General features: G+C 42.3%; 1 protein-coding gene across 1 annotated transcript in view; it reads right to left on the bottom strand.

Moving 5' to 3' along the window:
• The window catches only part of LOC147891924 (metal ion-binding protein), a 127,970-nt gene that overhangs the window by 53,805 nt on the left and 49,186 nt on the right, over positions 1-24,979 (bottom strand). Inside the window, exons 14-16 of the mRNA XM_087387943.1 lie at positions 19,770-19,937; positions 3,695-3,922; positions 3,206-3,489 (exon numbers count right to left, since the gene is read on the bottom strand). Coding sequence (XP_087244069.1) covers positions 3,206-3,489; positions 3,695-3,922; positions 19,770-19,937 — 680 coding nt within the window. The remainder of the gene's footprint in view (positions 1-3,205; positions 3,490-3,694; positions 3,923-19,769; positions 19,938-24,979) is intronic.

Genomic DNA, 24,979 nt, shown 5'->3' with positions numbered 1-24,979 from the left:
TTCTCTCTAACAGGGAAGTGGGATCAAGACGAGGTATCCACCCACCAAGTACCCCCCATAATGGTGTCTAGAGCTCCGATCCACTCAAAACAAGCAAGCCAAACTGAGTGTACCACTTTACAGCATAAAACCAGGGAAGAAGAGCCAATGGAGAAGGAAGAAGAGGTCATTTCAAATGGTTTTTCAACACAAGTGAAGCAGGAGTCGAATAAGTACCACCAACTTTATAACACTTGACTTTTTGCTGTAAAATTATTTTGAAAATTACAGCAAGTCATTTCTTCTGATTTTACAGCCAAGTTTTGAAAACTCTCTTTAGATTTACCCAAAAAGAGTGAGGAAAATAGAAGATAGAAGTATTTAGCAGCCTTGGCCCTTAAGCCCAAAAGATACGAGGTTGAAATGTTTAACCCGAACACACTTAAGGACCTCACTAAGCTGGCTGAAATAGCTGAGAGGAAGTTGAATCCTCGTAAACCCTTCAATAAGGATGGTGGGTCAACATCTAAGACCAACGACATACCCACATTTAGGAAACCAAACCGTTTTAAGAATAATAAAGGGAAGGGTAGAGCTCTTGTAAGGAATATGAACAGCCAGTCGTGTCCTGGATGGGTGCCATTCCCTTCTACGATGGATGAAGAGAAGAAGAAGTTGATTAAGGAGGGAAAATGTTTCGGGTGTAAGAAACATAAGCCAGGGCACATATGGCATAAGTGTTATGTTCTCTTGGCTAAAATTGCCAAGACAAATTCGGTAAAGCCAAAGCCAAAGCCAAAGCCTCCAAGCAAGAGGGTGAGGCTTCTACCTCGTCATCCTCGAATCTAGCGTGACTATTGAGCCAATAGTGAATGTTGTCCATTTAGCCAATACCTTTGGGCCTCATGATCTTTTTAAGGTGAATGGATTCGTAATGCCCAGGGAATAGTGGTTCTCCTAGATGATGGATGTAATTATGATTTAGTGAGTGATAGATTGGTAAAATTACTTAGTGGTTCTCCTAGATGATGGATGTAATTATGACTTAGTGAGTGATAGATTGATAAAATTACTTCCTATTAAACCAGAACCTATAAAAAACATGTCATTTTCATGAGCTTTTCGGGAACATAATGAAGAAGACACATCCATAGTACAGAATATCCCTTTTCATATACAAAAATATAGAGATCAAAGGGATTTTCTAGTAGCTCCTTTACAAGATCCTGCTATTCATCCTCATACTCATCATTGATGCTTTGTACATAGGGATGAAAACTTAAGGATCATAGGGGATCGCTACGTGTATACGATTCCATTGATTACTCCTACCCAAGCGAAAAGATTGGTAAAAAGAGAGGTAGATTGTACTCTTGTGTATATACGGAATTCACGAGATCTTCAAGTTCCTTAGAGCTTATGAGGACGTATTTTCAAGAGATGACTCATTCGAATTGCCTATGGAGAGAGAATCTGATCATGCCATAAACTTAGAGCCAAGAGCTTCTCCTCCATGTAGAGCCCCATACAAGATAAACAGGATAGAAAGAGAGGAGGTAGAAAAACAAATTGAAGATATATTGCCCAAAGGCCTGATTCGATCAACCAATTCTCCATTTGGAGCACCTATATTATTGGTCAAGAAGAAGGATGGATCACATCGTATGTATATAGATTACTGTGCTTTGAATAAACTTACAATTAAGAACCGGTATCTGATTTCAAGAGTGGAGGATTTATTGGATAGGCTTAAAGGTGCTAAAGTTTTGAGCAAATTGGATTTGAAATCTTGTTATCATCAACTTCGGATGAAAACTAGAGATGAACATAAGACTACTTTTCGCACTCTCACTTGACATTATGAGTTTAAGGTCATGCCTTTCGGCCTAACTAGCCACATTTAGTAGGCTGATGAGAAGGGTTTTGCAACCCTACTCGGGAAAATTTGTCAGTCATCTTTGACAACATTTTAGTTTTCAGCCAGACTGAGGAAGAGCATAAGGATCACCTTGCTAAGGTGATGGAGCTCCTAAGGAAGGATCGATTGTTCCTAGATACCAAGAAGCGTGAGTTCTTCAAGACAAAAATAGAGTATTTGGGACACATTGTGTCTGCTGATTGAGGGAATTCGGGTTGACCCTAAAAAGGTCAAGGCCATATACCTAGATGAATCCAAGAACATTCCCAAACTCATCCTCTAAAAACACAACATAGTATAGTTTCAATCTCATGATAGTCACTCATAAGGTTGAAAGCCATAAACTCCATCACGCATAGCAGGGACTAGCTACTATGACATCCCCACGACATCACTAGTCAGAAGACAACCACAACATTGCCCTTTCCCTGAATCCAAATTCTTCCCCTCGACTTTGTGACACCTCCCTCGTTCAAACTCACATCCGATGTGATCGTCACATACAGCAGTGGATTGGAGAGCAGCTTTCATGAGGGAATGGGACCATTGTCTATTCTTTTCACTCACAGCCACATGGCTTCATGGCACTTCCACTCTTTGGATTGGCTACGCCAGCCTCACTTCATGTATTTTGGTCATACTTAATACTTCCTGCCCCTAAAAAAAGAATCTTTAAAGTATACGAGGGTGATCAGAACCAGTATCTTCTGACTGAGGATACAAGCAGCTTTGATTAAGCTGTCTTCCTGAATTTTGATAATTTACTCTGTTTTGAAATAGTTTTCTAATGTTAGCTACTATGGTGAAAGACAGCAGCAATTTGTGATGGAAAGAAAGGTCATCCATAGACTCATAATCAAATAAGCCATTCAAAGGACTGCATATTTTTTTCTTTCCCGATTCTTTATACCGTCTATCTTTGATTATCTGGTTTACATCCTGAATTCCAAATAATTTAAACATATTAGGGACCTAACCCCGTGAATTTATTTGGGTACAACCCTCTAAACACAGTACCGCAAATAAAATGTTACAAAAGTGATTGTTTATTGAATATTCATGTAGATGACCTCATCTGCAAGCATGATACAGGGCTTGAGAGATCAATCTTGTCAGAATTTGAACTCCTGACAACCACTCCAAGAAAGATGCCAATGCAACATATACTAATTAAACCCACAGGCGCACATCACACACACACACACACGTGTGTCAGTCTCATTCTATATCCAACAATCATGCAGAAATATACTTGAAAGAGCGAAGATACTTCGAGATACCAAATATGACTGTCCTGAGAAGATCTACCTATCCAAGCGCCTTTGGATTTCATCTACGTCTGCAGCAACTGCCTCCCTCTCTCTTGTCAGTGGAATTCTTTTGTAGTCAATCTTATAGCCTTCCTTGTTCAACTTAGCATAAATCTCTGCAGGCGTCCACACATCTTCAGCTGTAACTGTTTCCCAATACCCAATAATGTCAGGTTGCTTTGTGGCAGAATTGGACTCCTCACGATGCAGCAATACTCTGCCACCAGATCGAGCTGCCTCTGCAAGAATGTCCTCCTTTAATCTGCTCTCCATATGTTCAACCTGATTCAAGTATGGAAAAACACAGATCCCATCATTTACAGCAAAGCATGTTATTCTAAGCAGAATAGTGCTTTAAAAAATGGAAAAGCTTCCTTTTGTCAATGGCCTTGCACTAGTCGTTTTCTCTTTCCTTAAAACTCTGAGATTCAAGAGTCTACCATTTTCAGACACCATCTGCCTAGTATAAAAACATAGCGCCACTTACTGCTGAGCCTGAAATGCCAACATGTTTCAGTGTGTGTACAGGTTGCTCTAGCTCACGGAGCACAAAGGGATTCCCATGGACGTAAACCACTGCTTCCTCTCTTAAATCAGTGACAACAGCATAGCAGGGATCGTGGGTGGTCGAAGGTCCAGCATTTAAATGAGCCAAAATTGATTTTGCCCCTTCCACAGTGGGTGTTGCTGAGCTGTATATAGGAACATGATCAACCTGAGAAAACAACAGTGACACAATAAATATACAAATGAGACCATTCTCGCTGGGAGAACTCTTCCACATACATTGACCCAGAGAGTTATCCAAAAAGTTATTAAAAGGAAGAGGAAAAATAAAGGGCATCACTTCACTAAAATCCAAATACACAAAGCTGTGATGGCCTTTGTGTTCCAAGACATATGGTTGAGCTTTGAGCATAAGCAAACGTTTGCACCCACACACCACGGGCGTGATGATCTAGCAGACTCCCTCATGTGCGCAAGGGCGTCCTCAATAGAAGCACATGTGAGCTTTGGTGAAATGCGCTGAACCTGATACGTATCTCTGGTTCTAAAACTTGCTTCAACAGGAAATAAAAAGCATGGTGTGGGGCATATACTGATGTTACAATTTTTAAATGTTAGCAAACATATTGGTATTAACACCCGTGGACTGAGAGGCTCTCCCCTAAGCCTCTATTGTCTGGTAGATTCCTCAAGAGTATGTGTCCTTGATAGAAGCAAGTGTGAGATTTGATGAATTGAGAGTCACAGTGCAGGAAGCTTCTGCATGAGTTCTATCAGCACTCAAGTGACCAGAAGCCAACTTTACAGAGGGTGGCCTCTCATGCAAAGGGATCTATCTGTGTTTTGAGAATTGATGATCATTTTTCTGGCTGAATTATTAATAAGGATATAGTTCATGGTTCTCAGCATAATATTCCTGTTTGGCGTAGCTGTGATCTACAAGCATTTCCTTTTACTGGGTCGACAAGAGCAAGCCTGCGCCATATGTTCATTTAAATACCATACTGTTGCACCTAGATGCAAGCGATGGGCAAGCTTTTGCATCACCCTTTTCTTTCAAATCATCTCATAGAAGTCCCCTAACCTTTTTGCAATCATTTTCCAATGGCTGGACTACATAGCTATTTGGAGCATGGTGCATACAAGGCAATGGTTTGTGATGTTTTTCAGCCCCTTTCACATCAGAGCCATATTGATATTGATTATGCATGGGATGCTTTTGTTGCTAGAATGCAAGTGCATGTTAAAAGGCAAGCATTTGCCTAGTAAGTTGTGGTTGGTTGCCATTATGTGTGCTAATTACATTTTGAACAAATGTCCCACAAAGGCATTGCAGACTATCATACCTCATGAGGCTTGGACACATCCTTAGCCCTGCATTTCACATGAGGACATTTGGATGCTTGTCCTATGCCCATGTGCCTTCTCAGACACGCACCAAGTTGGATGATAAAGCTCTCAAGAGCATTTTTATTGGGTATAGCTCAGAGAGCAAGGGCTATAAGCTCTACCAACCCCGCACGCACAAGTGTTTTGTTAGTCGGGACGTTGTGTTTGATGAATCTTCCACTATGCCTTTGTTGGACTATCAAAAACAGCCCCTTGCCGATGCCCCAGCCCCGCACGTGCAAGTGTTTTGTCAGTCGGGATGTTGTGTTTGATGAATCTTCCACTATGCCTTTGCTGGACTGTCAAAAACAGCCCGTTGTCAATGCCCCATATATCTTTGACAGCTTGATGCCTTTGTTTTCCTCAGATGCTCCTGATGATGTTACATCTGAGGTTGTATCTCCTCCATCTGTTGGTCATTTGCAGCCACATGTGCAGTCAGATATTCAGCATGATATTTTTCCTGATATGCCTCCGATTGATCAGGACGTGCACAGAGCTCTTGACCATGAAAGAACTGAAATACAGGCGCACAAAAAGGTCCCCCGTTGGCTCCTTGACACATTAAAAGACAGCAAACAGGATACTCCTATACCAGTATACCAGCCCATACTAGAGCAGCTATCCGAAAAGAGCATGCTAGTTTTGTTGCTTAAGCATTGGTTGCTACAGCATGCAATGAAGAGCCATTATGCCATACAAATGCCTTTCAGATTGATTGTTGGTTGAAGGCTATGCAAGCTGAAATGGATTCCATCTATCAGAACAACACTTGGGAGTTGTGTGACTTGCCTCTTGGCAAGAATGCCATTGGAACTAAGTGGGTTTATAAGATTAAACGGAAAGCTGATGGTTCAGTAAACAATTAGAAAGCTCGTCTTGTTGCTAAGGTCTATGCTCAGCAACAAGGCATTGACTTTGAGGAGACTTTTGGTCCCACTTCCAGACATCAGCTTGATATCAAGACAACTTTCCTTCATGGGCATGTACAAGAAGAGGTCTATGTTTCCCAACCTCCTGGCTTTAAGGTTGAAGGTTTTGAAAGCTTGAAGCAGGCACCTTCAACTTGGTATTCTAGGATACATACTCATCACACACTTGGCTTTCAGAACAGCCCCACTGAGGCTACCCTTTACATCCGCAAGAGTGGGACAGATTTACTGATTTTAGTCCTTTATGTGGATGACATGCTTGTGACTAGGACACATGCTAAGCAAATTGCAGATTTTAAGCTTGATTTGTAGAAGACATTTGCTATGTCTGATCTTGGCCTTTTGCACTACTATCTGGGCATCCAATTTGCTAGCAGTGAGGGGGGCAATTTGATGTCTTAATCCAAGTATATTGGATAGCTTTTGCAGCGTTAACGTTTGAGGATTGCAAGCAAGTATCCACACCATTAGAGCTTGGTTTCACTTCTCTTTTGAGGATGGCAGCGGTGCATGTGATGTCACTCTCTATTAGCAGACAGTTTGTTGTTTGATTTTACTTATGCCATACGAGACCTAATTTACAGTATGCTGTCTCACAGTTGAGCATATATATGCACAACCACTCTACGCACCATTGGCATGCCGTGAAGCGTGTCTTCAGGTATCTCAAAGGCACTCAGCATTTGGGCCTCCTTTATGAGGCTGATTCTTCACTTGTTACGCATGGATTCACTAATAGTGATTGGGCTGGCTGTTCCGACACCCGTTTCATGCTTGGTACTTCATGCATTTCTTGGTTCAGCAAGAAGCAGAGTATAGTTGCTACTTCTAGCTATGAAGCTGAGTACATAGCAACTTTTACAGCTACAATGGAGTGTGTTTGGCTTTGGAAGTTACTTGCATATCTTTATGCATGTCAGACTACGCCTACCGTCATCTTCACTAATAGTCAAAGTGCTTTGCCTGTTGCACAGAATCCTGTTTTCCATGCTCGCACAAAGCATATTGAGGTTCACTATCACTATGTCAGAGAGAGATTATCAACAGGTGATAATCAGTTGTCTTCTGTTTCACTGAAGACAACTTGGCAAATCTCTTTATGAAGGCTCTACCTCGACCTAGATTTGAAGCTTTTTGGCAAGCTCTAAACTTAGTACCTTTTGTGACTTGATCTGTTGTACTCTATACAGTCATAGGTTGCTATATCCCTACAGGATGAACATGTGCAACAATGACATAAGATATTCAGGTATCCTGAGTCATGTCCAGGATACTTCAGCCGATACCATGGAGGGGGGTTTGTAGGCCATTCTATAGGTGCCACTTTGTCACCAGGCTGTAAATATTACAAAGTCAAAGCATAAGTTGACCATTTATTGATCATAATTCAAGAGTTTTTCATTTGTGTTAGCTATGGTCAAAGAGTTCTTTTAATGGTCAAAGAATTGACTATAGTCAAAGATACTTGACTCTAGTCAAGTAAGCCTGATTTTAGTCGGGGAGACTCGGTTTATTACCAAGAGGGTTAATTGCGGTTAACCACAGAACCACAAAGCTCACTACGGTTAGAGAGTGTTGACTTCGGTCAACAAGGCTTGGCATGTGCCAAGAGGGTTAACTACAGTTAACTGCTTCGGTTGGAGAGATGTGCCTGCTTCGGTTGGAGAGACTTGGCCATGATTAAGGCGCCTCGACCATTGGTCAAAGTCCCTAAGAGCATTGACTCCAGTCAACCAGAGAATATATATATATATATATATATATATGTTATGTGTGCACATGTGTTCAGTGGGGATGCCCACCGTGACTAGGATTAGTCCACAGATTATTATTTGCATGCAACACTGCTAACAATTAATGGGTGCCATGGTGGTGCGCTTTAATTAATTGTGGCAGGTAACTAAGAAGGGTTGATTTCCCAAGCGCTATGGAGCCTAACAAGCATCTAGGAGGCTGTTCACGTGACCAAGTGCTTCGAAGACTCCACAGTTGTCCCTATTGATATGTAATTAGAAAGTAGTTCAAAATTTGACGCTTGGCATGTTGCCAAACAAATGAGCCATGAGCTCTTTGTAAAACAGATTTTTCATGTACGTTTTGGTAATCTCAGCCTGCAAGCTGAAACTCATGTATTCAGCTTCCTCTCAAGTAATAAAAACCTTCGGGGGGGGCCAACCCGATAGATTGTCCTGGGCCCTAGCTGTTTGCAGAGAGAGGAAGAGAGAGGGAGAGTAATCGTTCATTGAATAAGCGCTAAGTTGCATAGGCTGAGTTTTCAAGCGGGTTGCATTGGTATCAGAGCACTGGGATCTTCCTGCCTTTCATGGTGAGAGCAATCAAGGGGAAAGAACTGAAAAAGAATGGCTTCTGCAACTGCTTTACAACACGTGCACAAGGCAAAACAATCGGTCGTGTAAACGATTGCAAAAGGGGGAGCTTCCATCGGCAAGCGTTCATCACTTGAGAGATGGTTGTGTGTACCACGTTTTGGTTTGTGAACACATCGCCTCTCTTCACCGTCCTCATATGTCGGAGTGAAGACTCGGCAAAGGAGCTAGACGAATTGTACGATGCCCCAAACAAAGTGCAAGCGTGAGCATGTGGGACCGTGTGGATGCTGGCAGTGATCAAATAGCAAGAGCCCAAGCACAAAGGCATCATAGAAGCTCATTATTGACAACTAGCGCCGAGGCTTCATCGATCTAAGGTATATAGGGGCAAAGTACATCGTGTGGTTGCTAGGAATAGAGAGGAAACTATTCCCATTGTATCAAATAGTTCGGTTGGAAAAGAAATAAAGTCTATAGTTTCAGCTTACATGGTTTTTGTAAGAGAGAGAGAGATGGAAATGCATGCTGAAATAAGTGAGGCAGATCAGAATAAATTTCAGTTTCTTGAAATTTTTAAAGACTGCTTTTCTGACGCTTTGCCAGGGGAGTTACCCCCTGAGAGACCTGAGGATCATGGCATAGAACTCATTCCTGGCAGCGAGCCACCCAATAGGCCCCCATACATAGTTAGTGCAACTCAGCGAGAGGAGATTATGACTCAAGTGCGTTGTCCAAGGGGCTGATTCAGCCCAGTTCTTCTCCTTTTTGTTCCCCTATAATGCTAGTACACAAGAAAGATGGCTCATTCCGTATGTGCGTCGATTATTGCTCACTGAACAAAACGACCATCAAGAATAGATTCCCTATTCTGCTCATTGATGATGTGATGGATCAATTAAATGGAGCTTCAGTTTTCCGCAGGATAGACTTAAAGAATGGCTATCACCAAGTAAGCATACAGACTCAGGATGTGCATAAGACAGCGTTCCGCACTACTTTTGGGTTGTATCGATATCTGGTGATGCCTTTTGGATTGACGAATGCCCCAGCTACTTTCAATAGGATGATGTAAGGAACATCTTGTCACAGTGTTTCAAGAGCTAAGAAATCACCAACTCTATGCAAACAGTAAGAAAAGTGAAGTCTTCCTAGAAGAGATCCATTACTTGGGCCATATAATATCCAAAGATGGGATACGGATGGATCCGGCAAAGATCCGAGCCATTCAAGAATGGCCAAAGCTGAAAACTGTGCATGAAGTCCAAAGTTTCCTAGGCATGTGTTCTTACTACAGAAGATTTATCAGGCATTTTGCGGATATAGCCGCTCCACTCCACGATCTTACTAAGAAGACACCTGCTGAAAACTCTGGTGTTGGCTTGACCTGGGCTGCTGTGACTGCAAATCGGACCTTGTTTCCTGAAGACAAAGTTGCTGCACTTTTGTCCTCTCCTCAGGCTGATGCTTCATCCCAAGGCAGAGGCCCGGACATTGAGGTGGAAATGCAGACGTACATACCTGTCCCATAACTGTAAATATGCTTGATCATCTGAAGTGTGTTACTCTCAATGTACAGGGAATGTGTGATGGTCGCAAATGGAAACTGGTCTGGATGTATATTGGGCAATTGCAGCCTGTTGTAATTGCTTTGCAAGAGCATAATCAGCATATGTATGCTGGTCAAATAGGCCATTTTGTTGGTTATGATATCTTCTATGCTGGAGAGCACTCCTTTTCTGGTGTGGCTTTTTTGGTAAAGCACGACCTTCAACCTGTTGTGGCTCTCAATGATCGCCATGGTCACTCATATCAGTATTTCTGCGCTTGGTCATTGGCAACTCGATCACTGGGATTTCTTTTTTGGCTGCACTGATGGCACTTTGCCTGGATGCCCTTTTGTCTCCCGCTTGCTTCTTGACTGGAAGCATGTTCTTTCTCACTTTGACTTCTCCAGGGTCCTCTTCTCGTCCTTTGAGGCTATCTCAGATTACTGTACCTGCATTGTATAAAATCCTTTTGCCTCAACCTTGGGTTTCAGAGAGAGGTGATTCTGTTTGGCGAATGCATTGCCCAGCCAAGTGGTGGAGGAAAAGATTACAGCAACTTTGGGCCTATAAAGTACCGCTTCGGCAACAAGTTTTCTTTTGGCGAGTTCTTTTGGGAGTGTTTCCATCTGGACAGCTATTAGCTCATCGACACATTGCTCCTGCACTTTGCCATAGATATTCTGCTTCTTCGGAGGCTGTGCCTCACTTGTTTTGGCATTGTCCGTGCTCTCATGAGTTTTTTGATCTGCTTCCACAGTACCTGCGAGCGAGATTCCCATCTATTCCATTTGGGAAGTTCTTCTGGCTATTTGGGTTTCATCCATCCAGACTGGAGTTTCATCTTTTCTTCGTTTGGGTTCGCTACTGGGCACTATGGACTTTATGGACATATAGGAATTGTAAAGTCTTTGGTGATCCTACTTTCTCTCTGATTGGCTTTTTTAGGCGTTCTCTGCAGCAATCTTTCTTTGATTGCTTGCAGACCCGCTGCATAGATCATGAGGTCTTCTGAAATTTTCAGTTGATGTAATTGTAGCACCTTTTTTTGAGGTTGCTACTCATATAATATAATCAATCAATGATTTCACCCAAAAAAAAAAAAGTGTGTGAGTGTGTGTGAGAGTGCCGTTCAGAAGCGATGGAGACCTGTCCACCCTCCCCCTCGCCCTCACCCATACAGCCGTTTCCAGCATCCATACCCTGCTCGCAGCCCCTTGCCTCAACTCCGTCTTCACCTCTGCCTCATCCGTACATCCCCGTACCCCTGTCCATAAATAATCCACCCTCAGCCATACAGATTTCAGCGTCCATACAACCTGATTTATTCCCTGTACAGTCTCCGTACCCTGTCGTACCTGTCCCCTCGTCTACACAGCCTGGTTTCACGCAGTCCGTACAGGTTGTTGCCTCTCTTGCACCCTCCGTACAGCCCTCGGGACTAAGTCCTACAGCTACTGGTCTGCAGCAGCCTTCCGCTCTCCCTTTTCCTTCTGCAAACCCTACCATACGGCCATCCGTACAGGCTGCACAGCCGTCCGTACAGCCTGTACAGTTTCCATCTGTCCCTGCGTTGTCTGGAACTGCTTCATCTGCTCCCTCTACACAGGTTTTCCAGCCCGTCCAGATTTCTTCCGTACCGGTGTTGCAACCCTCGATGTCATCTTCCTCCTCCCTTCCTACTACTTCAACACCTGTTTCCTTTGTTTTTTTTGCCTCAGCCCCTCCTCCTTCTGCCTCTACTCCTTTCTTCGATGGAAGCATAGTGGTGTGTTTGCCTCGCCTTCAGTCAAATCAGCAAAGCTAGATGTTTCTGATGGTCCTTCTTCTTCTCTCCAACTGGATCTTCTTCGCCAATTGTGCTCTGTCTCTGTCACAGAAGCTCCTTTATTAGGTTCCCCGCTTGTTCGTTCCTTGGATTTTGCCCTTTTGGTCTCCGGTCTTCGTCAGGCTCAGCATTTGGGAGTCTACCTCTATTTTATGGGCAGGGTTTTATCTTCAGTTCATCTTCGTCATTGGGCTGATGTTACAGTGGGTCCAGATTGTATCTCTTCCTTTGTCTTTCTAGGCAAAGGATTTTACTATGCCCACTGCTCTTCCTGATGTGGTAGAGTGCCTTGTCAATCGTGCTGCTGTTCCTAGAGCGGGTTTTTTTGCTTATGTGATGCCTTGGGATCCCCTATTTGATCCGTCTGCCTCTCTTCTGATCCACTGTTCGGTTTGGATTACCCTCAAAGTGCTGCCTCTCCCTCTGCCTCTTCTTCAACATCTGCCAACTCTTGCAACACTTCTGAGAAGGCCTCTCCATGTTCCGAGACTGGAGTTTTTGCAGGCTACCCGTGATGTTCGACTCTGTATCTTATGGGATATGATGCAGCCTGTGCCATCTACTCTGGATCTTGATTTGGGCTTTGCTGATACGATGCGCATCAGGCTACATTTTGCTTCTGTTATCGGTGTTGTCAGGTTGGTCATTTTGCACGTGCCTGTCCTTCTACTTCCATGACCACTCCTCCTGCTCCTCCTTCAGCTATGAAGTTTACTCTTCCTTCTCCTCTAGATTATGCTAAGGCTTTGCTGGATAAGCCTTCTTTTATTGCTCCGAAGCATTACTGGAGGAAGGTAGAAAAATCACAGGCCACTCTTTTTCTTGCTAAAGAAGTTCAGGATCCACCAACTCCTATTGAGCATCTTCAACCTCCTTCCCCTATGTGCCCCTTGCAAAGGGGATTATATAGGATGCTGCCCCTGCTCTTTCTCAGTTTGATCCTTAGAGTGAAGCTGAAATGCTGAGTCCTGCTTTATCAGATGCAGCTCCTTCGTCGGAGGATACAGATGTTGATTTGGCCACTTTGCCTTTCATGCCTGTGCTAGAGTCTTCTTCTGTTCAGAATGTAGAAGTACCTTTTTTACTAGAATCTTTTCATCCTATGTTACAACAGGTTTTTGACCCAGTGATTTAGAAATTTTGGGTACCAGCCTATATTAAGAAGAATCACAAGGACAAAAAACAGCTTGTTTTTATTGATGGTGTGGTTTCATCACTGCATCAATTTTTACAGAGCAGCTGGAGGATGCTCCGTTTGATCCTCCTCTAGCTTGATATGTAACTTTTTACTTGGCTGCATCATGACTTTGGCTCTGAGGCTTTACTTGTAAAGTTTTTCCTTGTACTTATTGGTGGGTTTTTACCTCTTTTATGGTTTCCCGCACATAGATATAAGATTTCACTAAAAAAAAGTGTGTGTTTTGGGTTCGCTATTGGGCACTCTGGTCTTTAGTAATCGTATATTTTCCTTGTTTAGCTTTTTTAAGCGTTCTCTGCAACAATCCTTCTTTAATTGCTTGCAGGCGCGCTACATAGATCATGTTATATATCTAGCATACACTGAGATTTTCAGCTGATGTAATTTTGGCTGCCTCGTTTTAAGGTCGCTACTCTTGTAATATAATCAATCAAAAGTTCACTTTTAAAAAAATATGTGTGTGTGTACTTAAAAATTTCACCCCACAGAAAAAGTGTGTGTGTGTGTGTGTGTGTGTGTGTGTTACATTGATGTATTTGAGCAATTTCCCATCCTTTTGTTGGGATACTCGCTCTGTAATATAATGCAAATGAAATTTCACTTTTAAAACTTTTTTAAATACGTGTGTAACAGCATTGTTTAGGGGGGTTGTCCTTGCGTGCTGCTGCCCATACAGCCTTGTCCTTTGATTTTCACAAGTTGCTTTTCAGCTCAGCTTGCGGGGATTTCTTATTGTGCTCAAAGGGCTAATCCTCTGTTTGATAAGACTTACAATAAAGAAAGCCAGATTCAAAAGAAAGACCTTAAGCAAGCCATGGGTTAGGACGACCCACCTCATGTCTCCTATGAGGCACAATTAGTCTATAAAGTTAAGGATTGGAAACAGCCTGCTCCTCAGGTAGGCATCACTGTTGCAGTGGATGAGATTGTTGATCCCATAGGGAATATGCTAGTAATGCAATCATTGTCTTTTTCCCAAGTCAAATGCATGTGGCCATAGATGTGGGAAATTAGCTGACCATCGACTTTGGGTGGATGCTTTGTTCAAAAAGTGCATTATGCTGAAAGTGGTTTCTTTGAAGTCATCATGACTGATGAACAGCATAAAACAATTTTGGAGCATTCTCCCTTATATTATGGGCAACATATGGTGCATGTATTGCCCGTGGTCTCCTACACGGGATTATCCGTCACTCACTAGGCATCGTTGCTCAGTGTGGGTAGAGTTTGTGGACTTTTCCCAATGCCTAGAGAAATTGCAGCATCTTTGGGTAAAGTGGTATGCCCTCCCAGGCAGCATGGAGATTCTAGTTGATATACATTTTATGGGACACATATGTTCCCACGCCTAAATCATAATCTGTCACTCTCAATAATGTTGCGATGGGCAATGCTTATTATAAGCTCAAATGGGCTTTTTTGCAGGTGCGTGCTTTGAATGAAAGAAATTTGGGCATATGGCCTCTCAATGTCTCCTTCCCTTGCATAAAATGCCTCCAGGTGCCATGCCTGCTCCTGTGGAGAGTAAGGATGCCCTTGGAACCTTTAGGCTCAAAAATAAACTCAATAAACCAGCTCCTGCAGTCATATAAGCTCAAATGGGTCTTTTTGCAAGTGTGCTTTGAATGTAAGAAATTTGGGCATTTGGCCCTTGCCCCTTTGCATGAATGCCTCCAGATGCCATGCTTGCTCATATGTAGAGTACGGATGCCCTTGGGACCTCTAGGCTCAAAAATAAACTGATCCTATAGTCCAAGAAAAGGAAAGGCTAATGTCAGTACTAGTCCAACATCCTCCACCATTCCACCCAAAGCAAAAAAAAAAGCCTCACACTCCTGCTGAAAATTCTAGTATGGGTATCACTTGGGCAACAGTGGTGGCCTGCCATTGGATTATTGTGCAATGTGTTGTGCAAGGAGAGAGATTTGAATTTGCTTCAGTCTAAGCTCCACAATCCTCTCATCAAAGAGCGTTCATCTAGCGGGAGTTTTTGAATTATCCTTGGAGGCAAAATGCCTTTTCTCTGTGGGGATTTCAATAAACCACAGCAAGGTGACAATGCAATGGGTCATAAACATATGCTTGCATCTGAGAGAGCGCAATAGACTCAATCAGTCTCTCAATTTGGTCTTGTTGACCTCTGGAAAGAGACTAGTCTTTTGCTTCCTAGTTATACATTTCAGCATAATGTGCAATCCGCTTATCAAGCCCGTTTAGGTCGATGGTATTTGTTTAATGCATGACAATATGGTGCCTTCACTTGTAACATGTGGGCTGATTATTCTTTCCCCCATTCACATCATGCTCTATTTGGCTGCAGCAGGAGAGGTTGCAAGATAAAACACTGCTTTTAGTAAACAATAGTTATTTGCAGCATGAGCTAAAGAAAAATATGGTGAGAGATGCAATTCTTCCTCCTTGGACACATTGTCACATTAATGCTAATTATGCATCAACAGCTTTTGCCACCTGCATGCAGCATGTTATTCGAGATTATGGCAAGAATTTTATGCATACTCTCAGCAAGGTTGTTGCTAATGCTAAGAATACCTGTCAAGAAGTGATAGAAATTAATCATTTTCAGAAATCACCTCAAGATGACGATGCTGTTAGATGAGACAGTATCTGCCGTGGAATGGTTCTTCAAGCTTGTTAGTTCAGGAATCAGCTCTGCGAGTCCGGTAACTCTCTGACAATAAAATGTGTACAATGTATATTTTCTTGTTTTTTGTTTTGTGAAATTAGGGTCACATATGATTCATCCCCAAAGGCTGAATCATAATCCAATCATACTTCCATACCCGCGTGTATTTGCCATATGGAAATGTATGGGCATTATGGCTGAAACAAGCTCCACGGGCTTGGTCTGAGAAGATTCAGACATATTTGACCAGTCAAGCCGTAAAAAATAGTTCAACTAAGAGTACTCTTTATGTCAAGAAGGACAAGAAGGATTTGTTGACAGCACCCTGCATGTGGATGATATGCTGTTCACAAGCACAAGTGAAGAGAAACTTGCAAATTTCAAGAATAAGCTTCATTTGAGATGGATGATATGTTGAGTTCAACTAAGAGTTCAAGCCGTAAAAAATAGTTCAACTAAGAGTACTCTTTATGTCAAAAAGGACAAGAAGGATTTGTTGACAGCACCCTGCATGTGGATGATATGCTGTGGCCAGATGACTTTCATCATATCGACATGAAGAAATCCGCAACAGAGTACTGAAGGATCTTGGAAACGCTATTTGGATTACGGATGAAGCATTCCAAAGCAATTTTGAAGCAAGAGCTTTTCGATCTGAAGATGGGAGAAAGTGAGAATCTTGGTACCTTTCTCCACCGCATGCAGTCCCTCCTAAGGCAATTACATGATCTTGTCTCTGGCGTAGAAGAAAATGATAAGAAGGCTATCTTTCTGAAGGCACTACCATCGAGATATGGAGAAACTGAACGTATCCTCAGGCTAGATGATGATGCAGACTTCTTAGATTGTGTGGGCTTGCTTTTAAGCGAGGAAAAGCGTGAAGATTTACTCCATTCGTACGGTGACACAGAATACACGATCAAAGACAAGAAGAAAATGTCTAAGAAGGATTCAAGAGTCTATCATTACTGTGGACGAGAAGGCCATATTGAGAAACATTGTTATAAAAAGCAAAAAGATGATCTTTTGAAAGCCGATTGGGTTTTTTAGTCGTGGACAAAGTTGGGCACTGCGTAGGCTTTTCCTAAGCACGCAATTGCTTTAGATGATCTTGGCTTTTTGTAAGTAGGTCATATTTCAATCTGTTCAAAAGACTTTGTGATCTGTTTGGTCGATGGTTGATAGATGGTCACTATTGAGTTTTGGTATTCTTTTGTGTTTCTTCCCCCATTCGGCTGAGGGGGGGATTGTTGGATTCTTGTGTGTTCATCCTCATGGGGTTGGTCCCTTATTGAGACGTGAGGATGCTCGCTAGTGATTGGCTCATGCAAGGAGGTGACTAACGATTGGCTCGTGAGCAAAGTTAGTTGGTGGACCGATTACTAAAAGGGCACGTGGTGATATGCATGTGATGTTGTCTGCTCGAGTTGACGACTAGACTCTTCTTCAAGGGACATGCTTCCTTCTATAACCAATGTATTTGAAATATCTCACTCTCTTTGTCGAGGCCATGTGCCCATAGGTGTCGCAGCTGCTCATAGTTTTTCTTTCATAGCTTGTAACGCCAATAAGCCAAGTACAGGTGTCTATCATTTGCATGAGATAGAGAAGTTGATTCACTGTTGCACAGAGTGTGAGAATTCATCATTTTATGCGCTGTCTCAATTGCATGAGAGAATTCTTTGTTATTTGAAGTGCTTGTCGTAAACAATTTTGCCATCAGGTGGATGAAAGAGATCAATAAACCATACATGTTCTCGATTGGGTCAGGTGCCACAACATGGAGTAGTAAAAAGCAACATAACCTTGCACTATCTTCCAGGCTCCATTGCAGCATGTAGACAGCACCAAACATGGTCGTGTGTGAACCCACTTGGTTAAGACCTCTACTATAGAAAGCTATGTTTTGTGACCACAAAAGTTGTACTTGACACTTGCTGGGCCAAAAATGTTGGTTTTCATCTAAGAATAAAGCACATAGAAGCATAATCTATTTCAATAGAAAAAGGTTGCAACACATGAGAAGGATCGCATTTTTTGCACCTGAATCAGCGGATCGTTGCTATCCTCAAAAAAGTGTGTAGAAACATGCTAAGGCTACACAGCATACAATTGAGCATTAACTGAGAGTGTTAGAAGTTAATGCTGGCTTCTATGTACAATGGGGCAATAATACTTTTTGGCCTCCAAATGGCACTGCCACTCATATAGGATTATAGAAACCCTAATCGGGACTACATCAGTTAAGATTGTCTTTGAACTTCTCACACTCATGTGCATGCTATCCCTCTCTGATAGAGAGAGATTCCAATGAAAAACCACGTGTTCTCTTTTTCTACATCAATCTACTACATCCCTCACATCAAGAATACAGTGGGATTTGTGGCCTAATCTTACAAGATGTAAAAGCATACCTACCTTCTGAACCCATTCGTTCATGATCTAGAAAACCTACTGCCCGAAAGGTAAGAGCATACACTGTGGACGATATATCATCAATAGATATTTCATTTACACATGCTACACGCGAATAGTTGCCTCTCCCCAACTTGGCCAAGGATGCCTCCCCTCTAGTCAAGCATGTCTAGGCAGATCATGAAACTGGTTTTGAAAGATTGACGTTCAGCACTAAAATCAATGCTATGTTGTCTATGTATGGCAAGAGGGGAAAACTACATCTAATGACCTTGAAGTTCTTGTGTAACCTCTCTACTACCACTAAGCTCAATACTAAGTTGCATGAGTATAGCAAGATGGGGGTAGCTATTTCTAAGGATAAGGAGCCCTTCGTGCCCAAGGCACCAAATAAACAATGCAACTCATCAATGTAGTGTCCCAACAATTTAGTGGACAAATGCACCACTATTGCTAACAATCTAATTGCATAAGCCCTATGCTATAACGACCTTGTCATACAAAGCCACGACCTTGTCCTCAGACCCTATATCTTGGTGCTATGAGATAAGACAGCCTGGTGGTGAAAAATCAAAAGTCTTGTCGAAATCCACAAAGTAACAATATACCCTCATAGGCCGATGCCGATAACGATGCCTTCTTACTTGTGGCTTGCCCTGTAATGATGTGGTCCAAGGTAGAGTAGTCTCGCTTTTGCTCCCATAGCCCTCTGCTTTGCATAGTAATTGCACTACATCTTTCACACTCATTCAAACATCTTTTCGCATTGATCATAGAGATTTTCATAACATTGATCAATGATCTACATCTTTCACATTGATTCATAGAACTTTTCCATAACAAAGCCCACAATGTTATTGCAGTAGTTGTGTCCTCGTGGGGTCTCTTCCTTTGTAAATGTTGAAGATGGACTTAGTAGTATAGGAAACAAGAAAGCAATGGAATAAGGTTTCACCAAAAAGCTTGGCAATGATGGAAGAAAGGGTTTCCTAACATGGGTCCAGAGTTCTGCCTAAAGATATGAGTGATCCTTTGGCTTGCTATTTTGGAGTCTCATAACGGCAGTCTTAAGCCTACAGGTGGTAAAGATAGCAGGCTGAAGAATGTCTGCATACCCGAGGGAAAAAAGGCAGGGTGGGAGCTTTATTGCAACAAAGCAACGCAACGATGAAGACACAAGAATATGTGCCAAAGATTATAAAAATAAAAGTACAAATCTAAAATACAAGGATAGTTTCCATTGAAGCTCCCTATTCAGTGATCCTAAACGTAACAAAATCTGCATCCCTAAGTAGTGAGACAATTATAAGTGGACTCGCTTCGCTTTTTCTTGAGATAAAACCCTTCTGAAGAAGAAAAAAGCTAAAATTTTACTAAATTGTGAAATAAAAGCACTCTTGTACAGAGAAAACAGAACAAACAAAATCGAGAAGCGATCCCTCCATATTTAGGCATATCAGAGACGTTATCAAGCTCAGGCATTCTTATGATATTCAAGATAGAATTTTCAGGTTTTATCATACACATCGATCTAATATACATTTAGTTCATTGCTAACACTAATATTTAAGAAATTGCTAAAATGTCTGCTTGCTGCACAATGAGCTTCAGAAAATGCATGGGACATTTTGCCAAATGAGTTTGGATCTTTGTTAAAATTTCTTCAGATTCGGAAATCTGAGATGACCTATGAACAGCTTTAAGTTAATTAAGTTTACGACGAGCTATAGGACAAGTCTCAAAAACTGGGAACAGAATTAGGGGCTCCAACATACCTTGCATACATGAGGTGCACCATGAATGTTCACATACCCCGATGTTGTCTTCTGGCCTGGAAAGAAGTACATCTTGAGAATTGATCGCTTTACAAGAACAGATCCATTTCGAGCTTTAACTACTGCCTCCATGACAGCATCACCTTCATTTGCATTAAGCTCCACTTCCTGCATAAGGGGAAACCTGTAAGAAGAGAAACTTGTTTTGAAATAGAAAGTTTGGAAACCTTTTGTCTTGGTTTTGGTTTGACCATTGATGTCAACTCATATAGGATTTGATTAAAAGTTGCCATAAATGGGGAATAATGAAATGCATTATGCGATGGATAACTGGCAATCCTTTGCAGCTTTAATGGATCCTTAGCAAAGGCCTTGCCAGGTCTAGTATGCCAAGAGTGAAGAATCATTTCTATTATCCAAACTTAAATATAGCATTTTGAGATTTAAGCCTTTAAACATTTTAGAGTGGATATTCTCAAATATAGCAGTCTCTGCAGCTATAGTGGAACTGTTTCCAGTAAGGGCCTGAAACAAAACATAGAAGCTTATCTGTCTGGCTTTCAGGAAGTATCAAGAGAGAGAGAGAGATATACAACAACTCTGGCAATACCTTAAATATCTTAAACTTGAAAGTACATGCCATGTGGGCATGCACCCAAGCACTGCAGCAGAAGAGAACAGTAGTTCTCTTTATGTGACCACGCCCATTGTTGGGTTGACGATCATTGGCTCTAAGCTAATCACCAAGTGAGCGAACTGGATCAGGACATTGTTACATCAAATTCCAACAGACACTGTCTTTACTAGGAGCCACTAAACCTAAAAAGAGGTTACTGCAAAGCACACAACTCAATTCAGTCGCATCAATATGTGGGTAATGACATGACAATGTAGTAGTACAGTCAACACAGAGCCGAAGACCCCTGGCAAGATAATTTTTGTCTCCTTTTTCTTTTGTCTCATAGAGGAGCATCTATTGGGAAGGGTCGGTAGTTTTGGATCTCCCAATATGCCACAAATAAATGGATTGCCATAACACAACTAAGCTCATAAGATCGGACAGCTTTAGCTCAAGCTCAGTCATGTTTGCGAAGCCATTGCTTTGTGAAGATTCCAATTACCTGAATAAAGATGCCTACTCACTGAGAAAGGTAAAATACCTTTCCTCAAAGACTGCACGCTTTATCATCGAGACACAATTAGGTAGTCTTAGCGCATGACATACTTGTCATCTATAGTGGGTCTTTCACAAACCAGCTTGGGAGATTTGCAGATATTTATCGCTGCAAAAATTATCACCTGTATGCACAGCTTCACCTTTCCTATTGAACACAAAGCTCTATATCAAAATATCCTCTTCCCGTCTGGTTGGAGCCAGAACTGTCTAATCCAATCTCCAATTCTGTATAACAGTCTTTCCCACCTATTCCTCTACGCTACATAACTGCTACCAGAAATGCCAGATAGGTAGAGGGGTCTGTAGGAATGCTGGCTTTACTCTAGGCATTCCCCTCAGTTTCCAACTCGTCTTTCCCAGCCGTGAGTCTAGGCTACATAACTACTGCTAGTATGCTAGATCAATAGAGGAACCTGTAGAAAGTCTGCCTTACCTCTAGGCAGTCTGACGTAGGTTAGCTTTTCACAACACATAGTCTCATCCAGGATGCTTTTTCTTTTTATCCCTTACTTTTTCTTTGTAAATATCCCTTCTCTCTCTTTTTCTTGTGTTCATGGGAGGAAACATCACATCTTGATGAGAAGACCCCTACGCATTGTATACAAAGATTTTTAGAGGATGCAGATCCTGCTTTCTGACAGTCGGGTAGGCCATCTTATACAAAGGGAAAATGCAGACCTTACATTCTTAGGATCTTTACAAGCCACCAACAATCTTAAAAGCAGCAAATCTGAACCTCCAGTCAGCAAACTTTTAGATCCAGCATTCTACAAAGAAGACATAGAACAACCCCCTGGTTTGTTGAATTAATTGGAGGAGATTAAATGCTAGTTTTTAAAGGTGAAAAAGGTGGAGTCACAGTTGAAGATGAAAAAGGTGGAGTCACAGTTGAAGATTTTGTTTAAGGAAGTGTGTTTATACACTTCGTCCAAGTTCGAAAGTGTGTTTATACATTACACATTAACCTTTTTATTATTCTTACTTTTCTTAGATGCTTGGATCAAGAACTGGAAGTCAAAGGAGCATGAAACTCGGACGTTGAACTAGAAATCTAGAGGACTCAACAGCAGCACGGTAATGAGGGTCAAGGAGAGTTCCATACTGACAACCCCTAGGTGGGACCATCACATAGGCAGATGTGCCCACAGCCCTACTCTACTCTACCCTCACCTAACCTAACCATGGTACACCAGGAGATGATGACTCCAATACCCGTCAGCAACTAGAAGTAACATAATCTCCAGGGAGTTGGGTGTGCCGCTGAAACAACTAGAGTAATCCATTGTGTGAAGCCTCGTTGCTGAAGACTGCCATAGAAGCCCCCTCTTGGCACGGACTGCCTCAGCATGATCATTGGAAACCTGGAACTGCTACTCCTAGGCCACAGGTGCTAGGCATACTCCTCTGATCCAGTACTGGGGCAATAATCCAGCTCGTACAAAAAATCGAACTGGTACAACAATCCAACTGATACTGCCACCGGTGCAAGGTCTGCTTCCCTGCATGGGCACCGTATCACAGAGCTAAACAACCCCCTCTAAAGCCCCTTCTTAGGTCCAAACTGGTACACTACCCCTGGATTGCTGAACCTCTGTCCTCCAGCCTAGATCAATCTGTGTATTCTCGCACTAGCAATCGTCTGACCCATCCGAATCTCCAACAACTCAACAGACAATAGCTGCAACATTCAATAACAAAGCTACAATGGCCTATGTTCGTCATTACAATGTCATTCGCATCATGGATGACTTGAGGCGAGCGTTGCGTCAACCAAAAACGTCACCCAACCATTCATTGCATTATCTACTCAACTCACGAATATCACACTATGGCGAAGCAAACATAGAACCCACGTCCGGCTGATTCTATGCATGTTAATGTCAACCAATTCCAAATCATAACCGTTGTCGCATCTCTCACCCCACAGTTTTTTTGCTTCTATCAAAGAACTGCTCCATCAACTTCTTCGTGAAAGCTCTCACGAAAAATTCAAGGATGTCTTCTTTATCTACTCTTGAATCCCTCACCTTCAGTATCTCCAAGAACTTATCCCCATCGCTCACAAACAACCGGATCCACCCTAGAGCACTGGTACGACTTTTGCTCCAAGTCACAAACACTCCGGTGTGTTCAATCTCCCAAGGTACCAGCAAAACCATCCAGTCATCCTCTTTAGAAGATAGGAACTGACTAGAACCTGCAACGTAGCAAGTACATTGGGTTTGTTTCATACCGACATACAGCTAGTGCCACCCATATTGTGGATCTTGATTCCCTGCACAGTGAGATCCTACCCACTGGCTGATCTACAACTTGAACTTGTCAAATTTGGTCTCGCTAACCTTCAAGGTGGAACATACATCGAAAGTCTCTACAATGCGAGACCCCCTTCTGTATATACACAGAAGACTTTCACCTTCCACTCTCCATTGGACTGAGAGGAGTGTGTGAACACGAGTGTGTGTGTAGGTGTACCTGGTTAGGTGTGACTGATGATGTGTCAATTAGTAGGTGTGATTGAGTGAATCTAGGAGTGTGATGTGTGCTTGAGAGATTCATGGAGATGGTGGCATGATTATAGAATCTTGGTGGCTTCTACTATGACATCATCTATGATGTTCATTGGATGTATCGTGGTGCCTATATATTGGCCTTCTACTCACGAATAAATGATCGTTATCGTGCCTCATTGTCTATCTTGTGATCTCGCATTCTTTACTTCATCATGCTTCCATGCTCTCCCCAACATGTGGTATCAGAGCTAGCTAGCTGATCACCTCTTCCTTGCTATGAGTGATGGTTTTGTTGAACATGGAATTGACGGTTTTACCGAGGATGGGATTAACATCGCTACTCTTGGCTGAGGCTGGAGTTCACATCATAAGCATCCAAGGCTGGCCTTGATAGAGGAAGATCACATCGTGTTTTGTTGTGGTTGGATGATACAGAGGATTCTTGGACGTAGGCTGGTCGGCGGTTTTTTTGGGCTCAAGACGGAGCTACCGTAGCAGATACATAACTACGAATTCTTCCTTGTTGGTGGTGACCAGATTGATTGAATTCTTGTGCCTTTACGGGAGAGGATCTTCATCGGAAACAAAGATTTATTTGATAGCTCTACTCCACGTCGACCTGCATTGCTCTCTTCTCACCTGTCTTGCCATTTGACATCACTCGTCAAGTTATCATTGCAAGAGCCTAGACTATCAAATCTAGACGTCGCTCAAGAGATGCCGTATGACAATCTATGAAGCTTGCAGGCAATTCTGAAATCGACGCCATCTTCTAAAGCTGTTGTAAAAAGCCTGTGTGCTCAATCTTCTCATGCTAGAATCAACTACCATCATTCTCAAGAGCAACAAAAGCACTAATGGAATTAGCACCATACAACTGATCAACGTATTTACTTACTACGATCATAACTGAGACGGAAATAACATTCAGTCTGATGCTCAATCCCTACCTTTGAGTTGCCACCATGATAATTGCCACTATTGGGTAAAAACATTTCTTTGGCTATTCTTGGTCACGTCAAATGCTTGTTTCTTTGGAGGTGCAGATGATCATCTCGAGTAGCCACTTGCAAAACTTTGGGGCTTTTCCCATTTTTCCTTTATCTGACATAAGCTCCAATCATGTAAGCTTTTGGGGCTCATTGACCAGTTTTAAGGCCGCCTACTTGACATTTGTAACTCCCCGACCAACATTCTGAAAGTCATGCTGTGATTGCCACACACAATTGCTTCTATGGACTTACCGACATCATTTGAGGACATTCGTGCCAAGTGCTTCATCGACATTCAGATGCAGGATGTGCATACATTTGTATGCAGCAGTTGTGCGGATGAAGTCGCTCATTTCGAGAGATCTACATTTTTTATTCCTTTATTTACTTTGTGTGAATGGGTCCTCTGCCTTGAGTAGTCCCTCTAAAAAGAATGTTTGAAGAGTCAATAAGGTTCTCTGTCATGGGATGTCCCCCTCGAATGATTGTTAGTGTTATGTGAGTTTTTTCCATGTCAGACCTATGGGG

This window comes from Dipteris shenzhenensis, chromosome 17 (genome assembly GCF_047967505.1).
Source record: "Dipteris shenzhenensis isolate YYH24624 ecotype China chromosome 17, Dip_SZ_1.0, whole genome shotgun sequence".
Classification (NCBI taxonomy): Eukaryota; Viridiplantae; Streptophyta; class Polypodiopsida; order Gleicheniales; family Dipteridaceae; genus Dipteris; species Dipteris shenzhenensis.
Note: the sequence above shows the minus strand (reverse complement) of the source record. Positions and strands in the feature narration are given on the sequence as shown.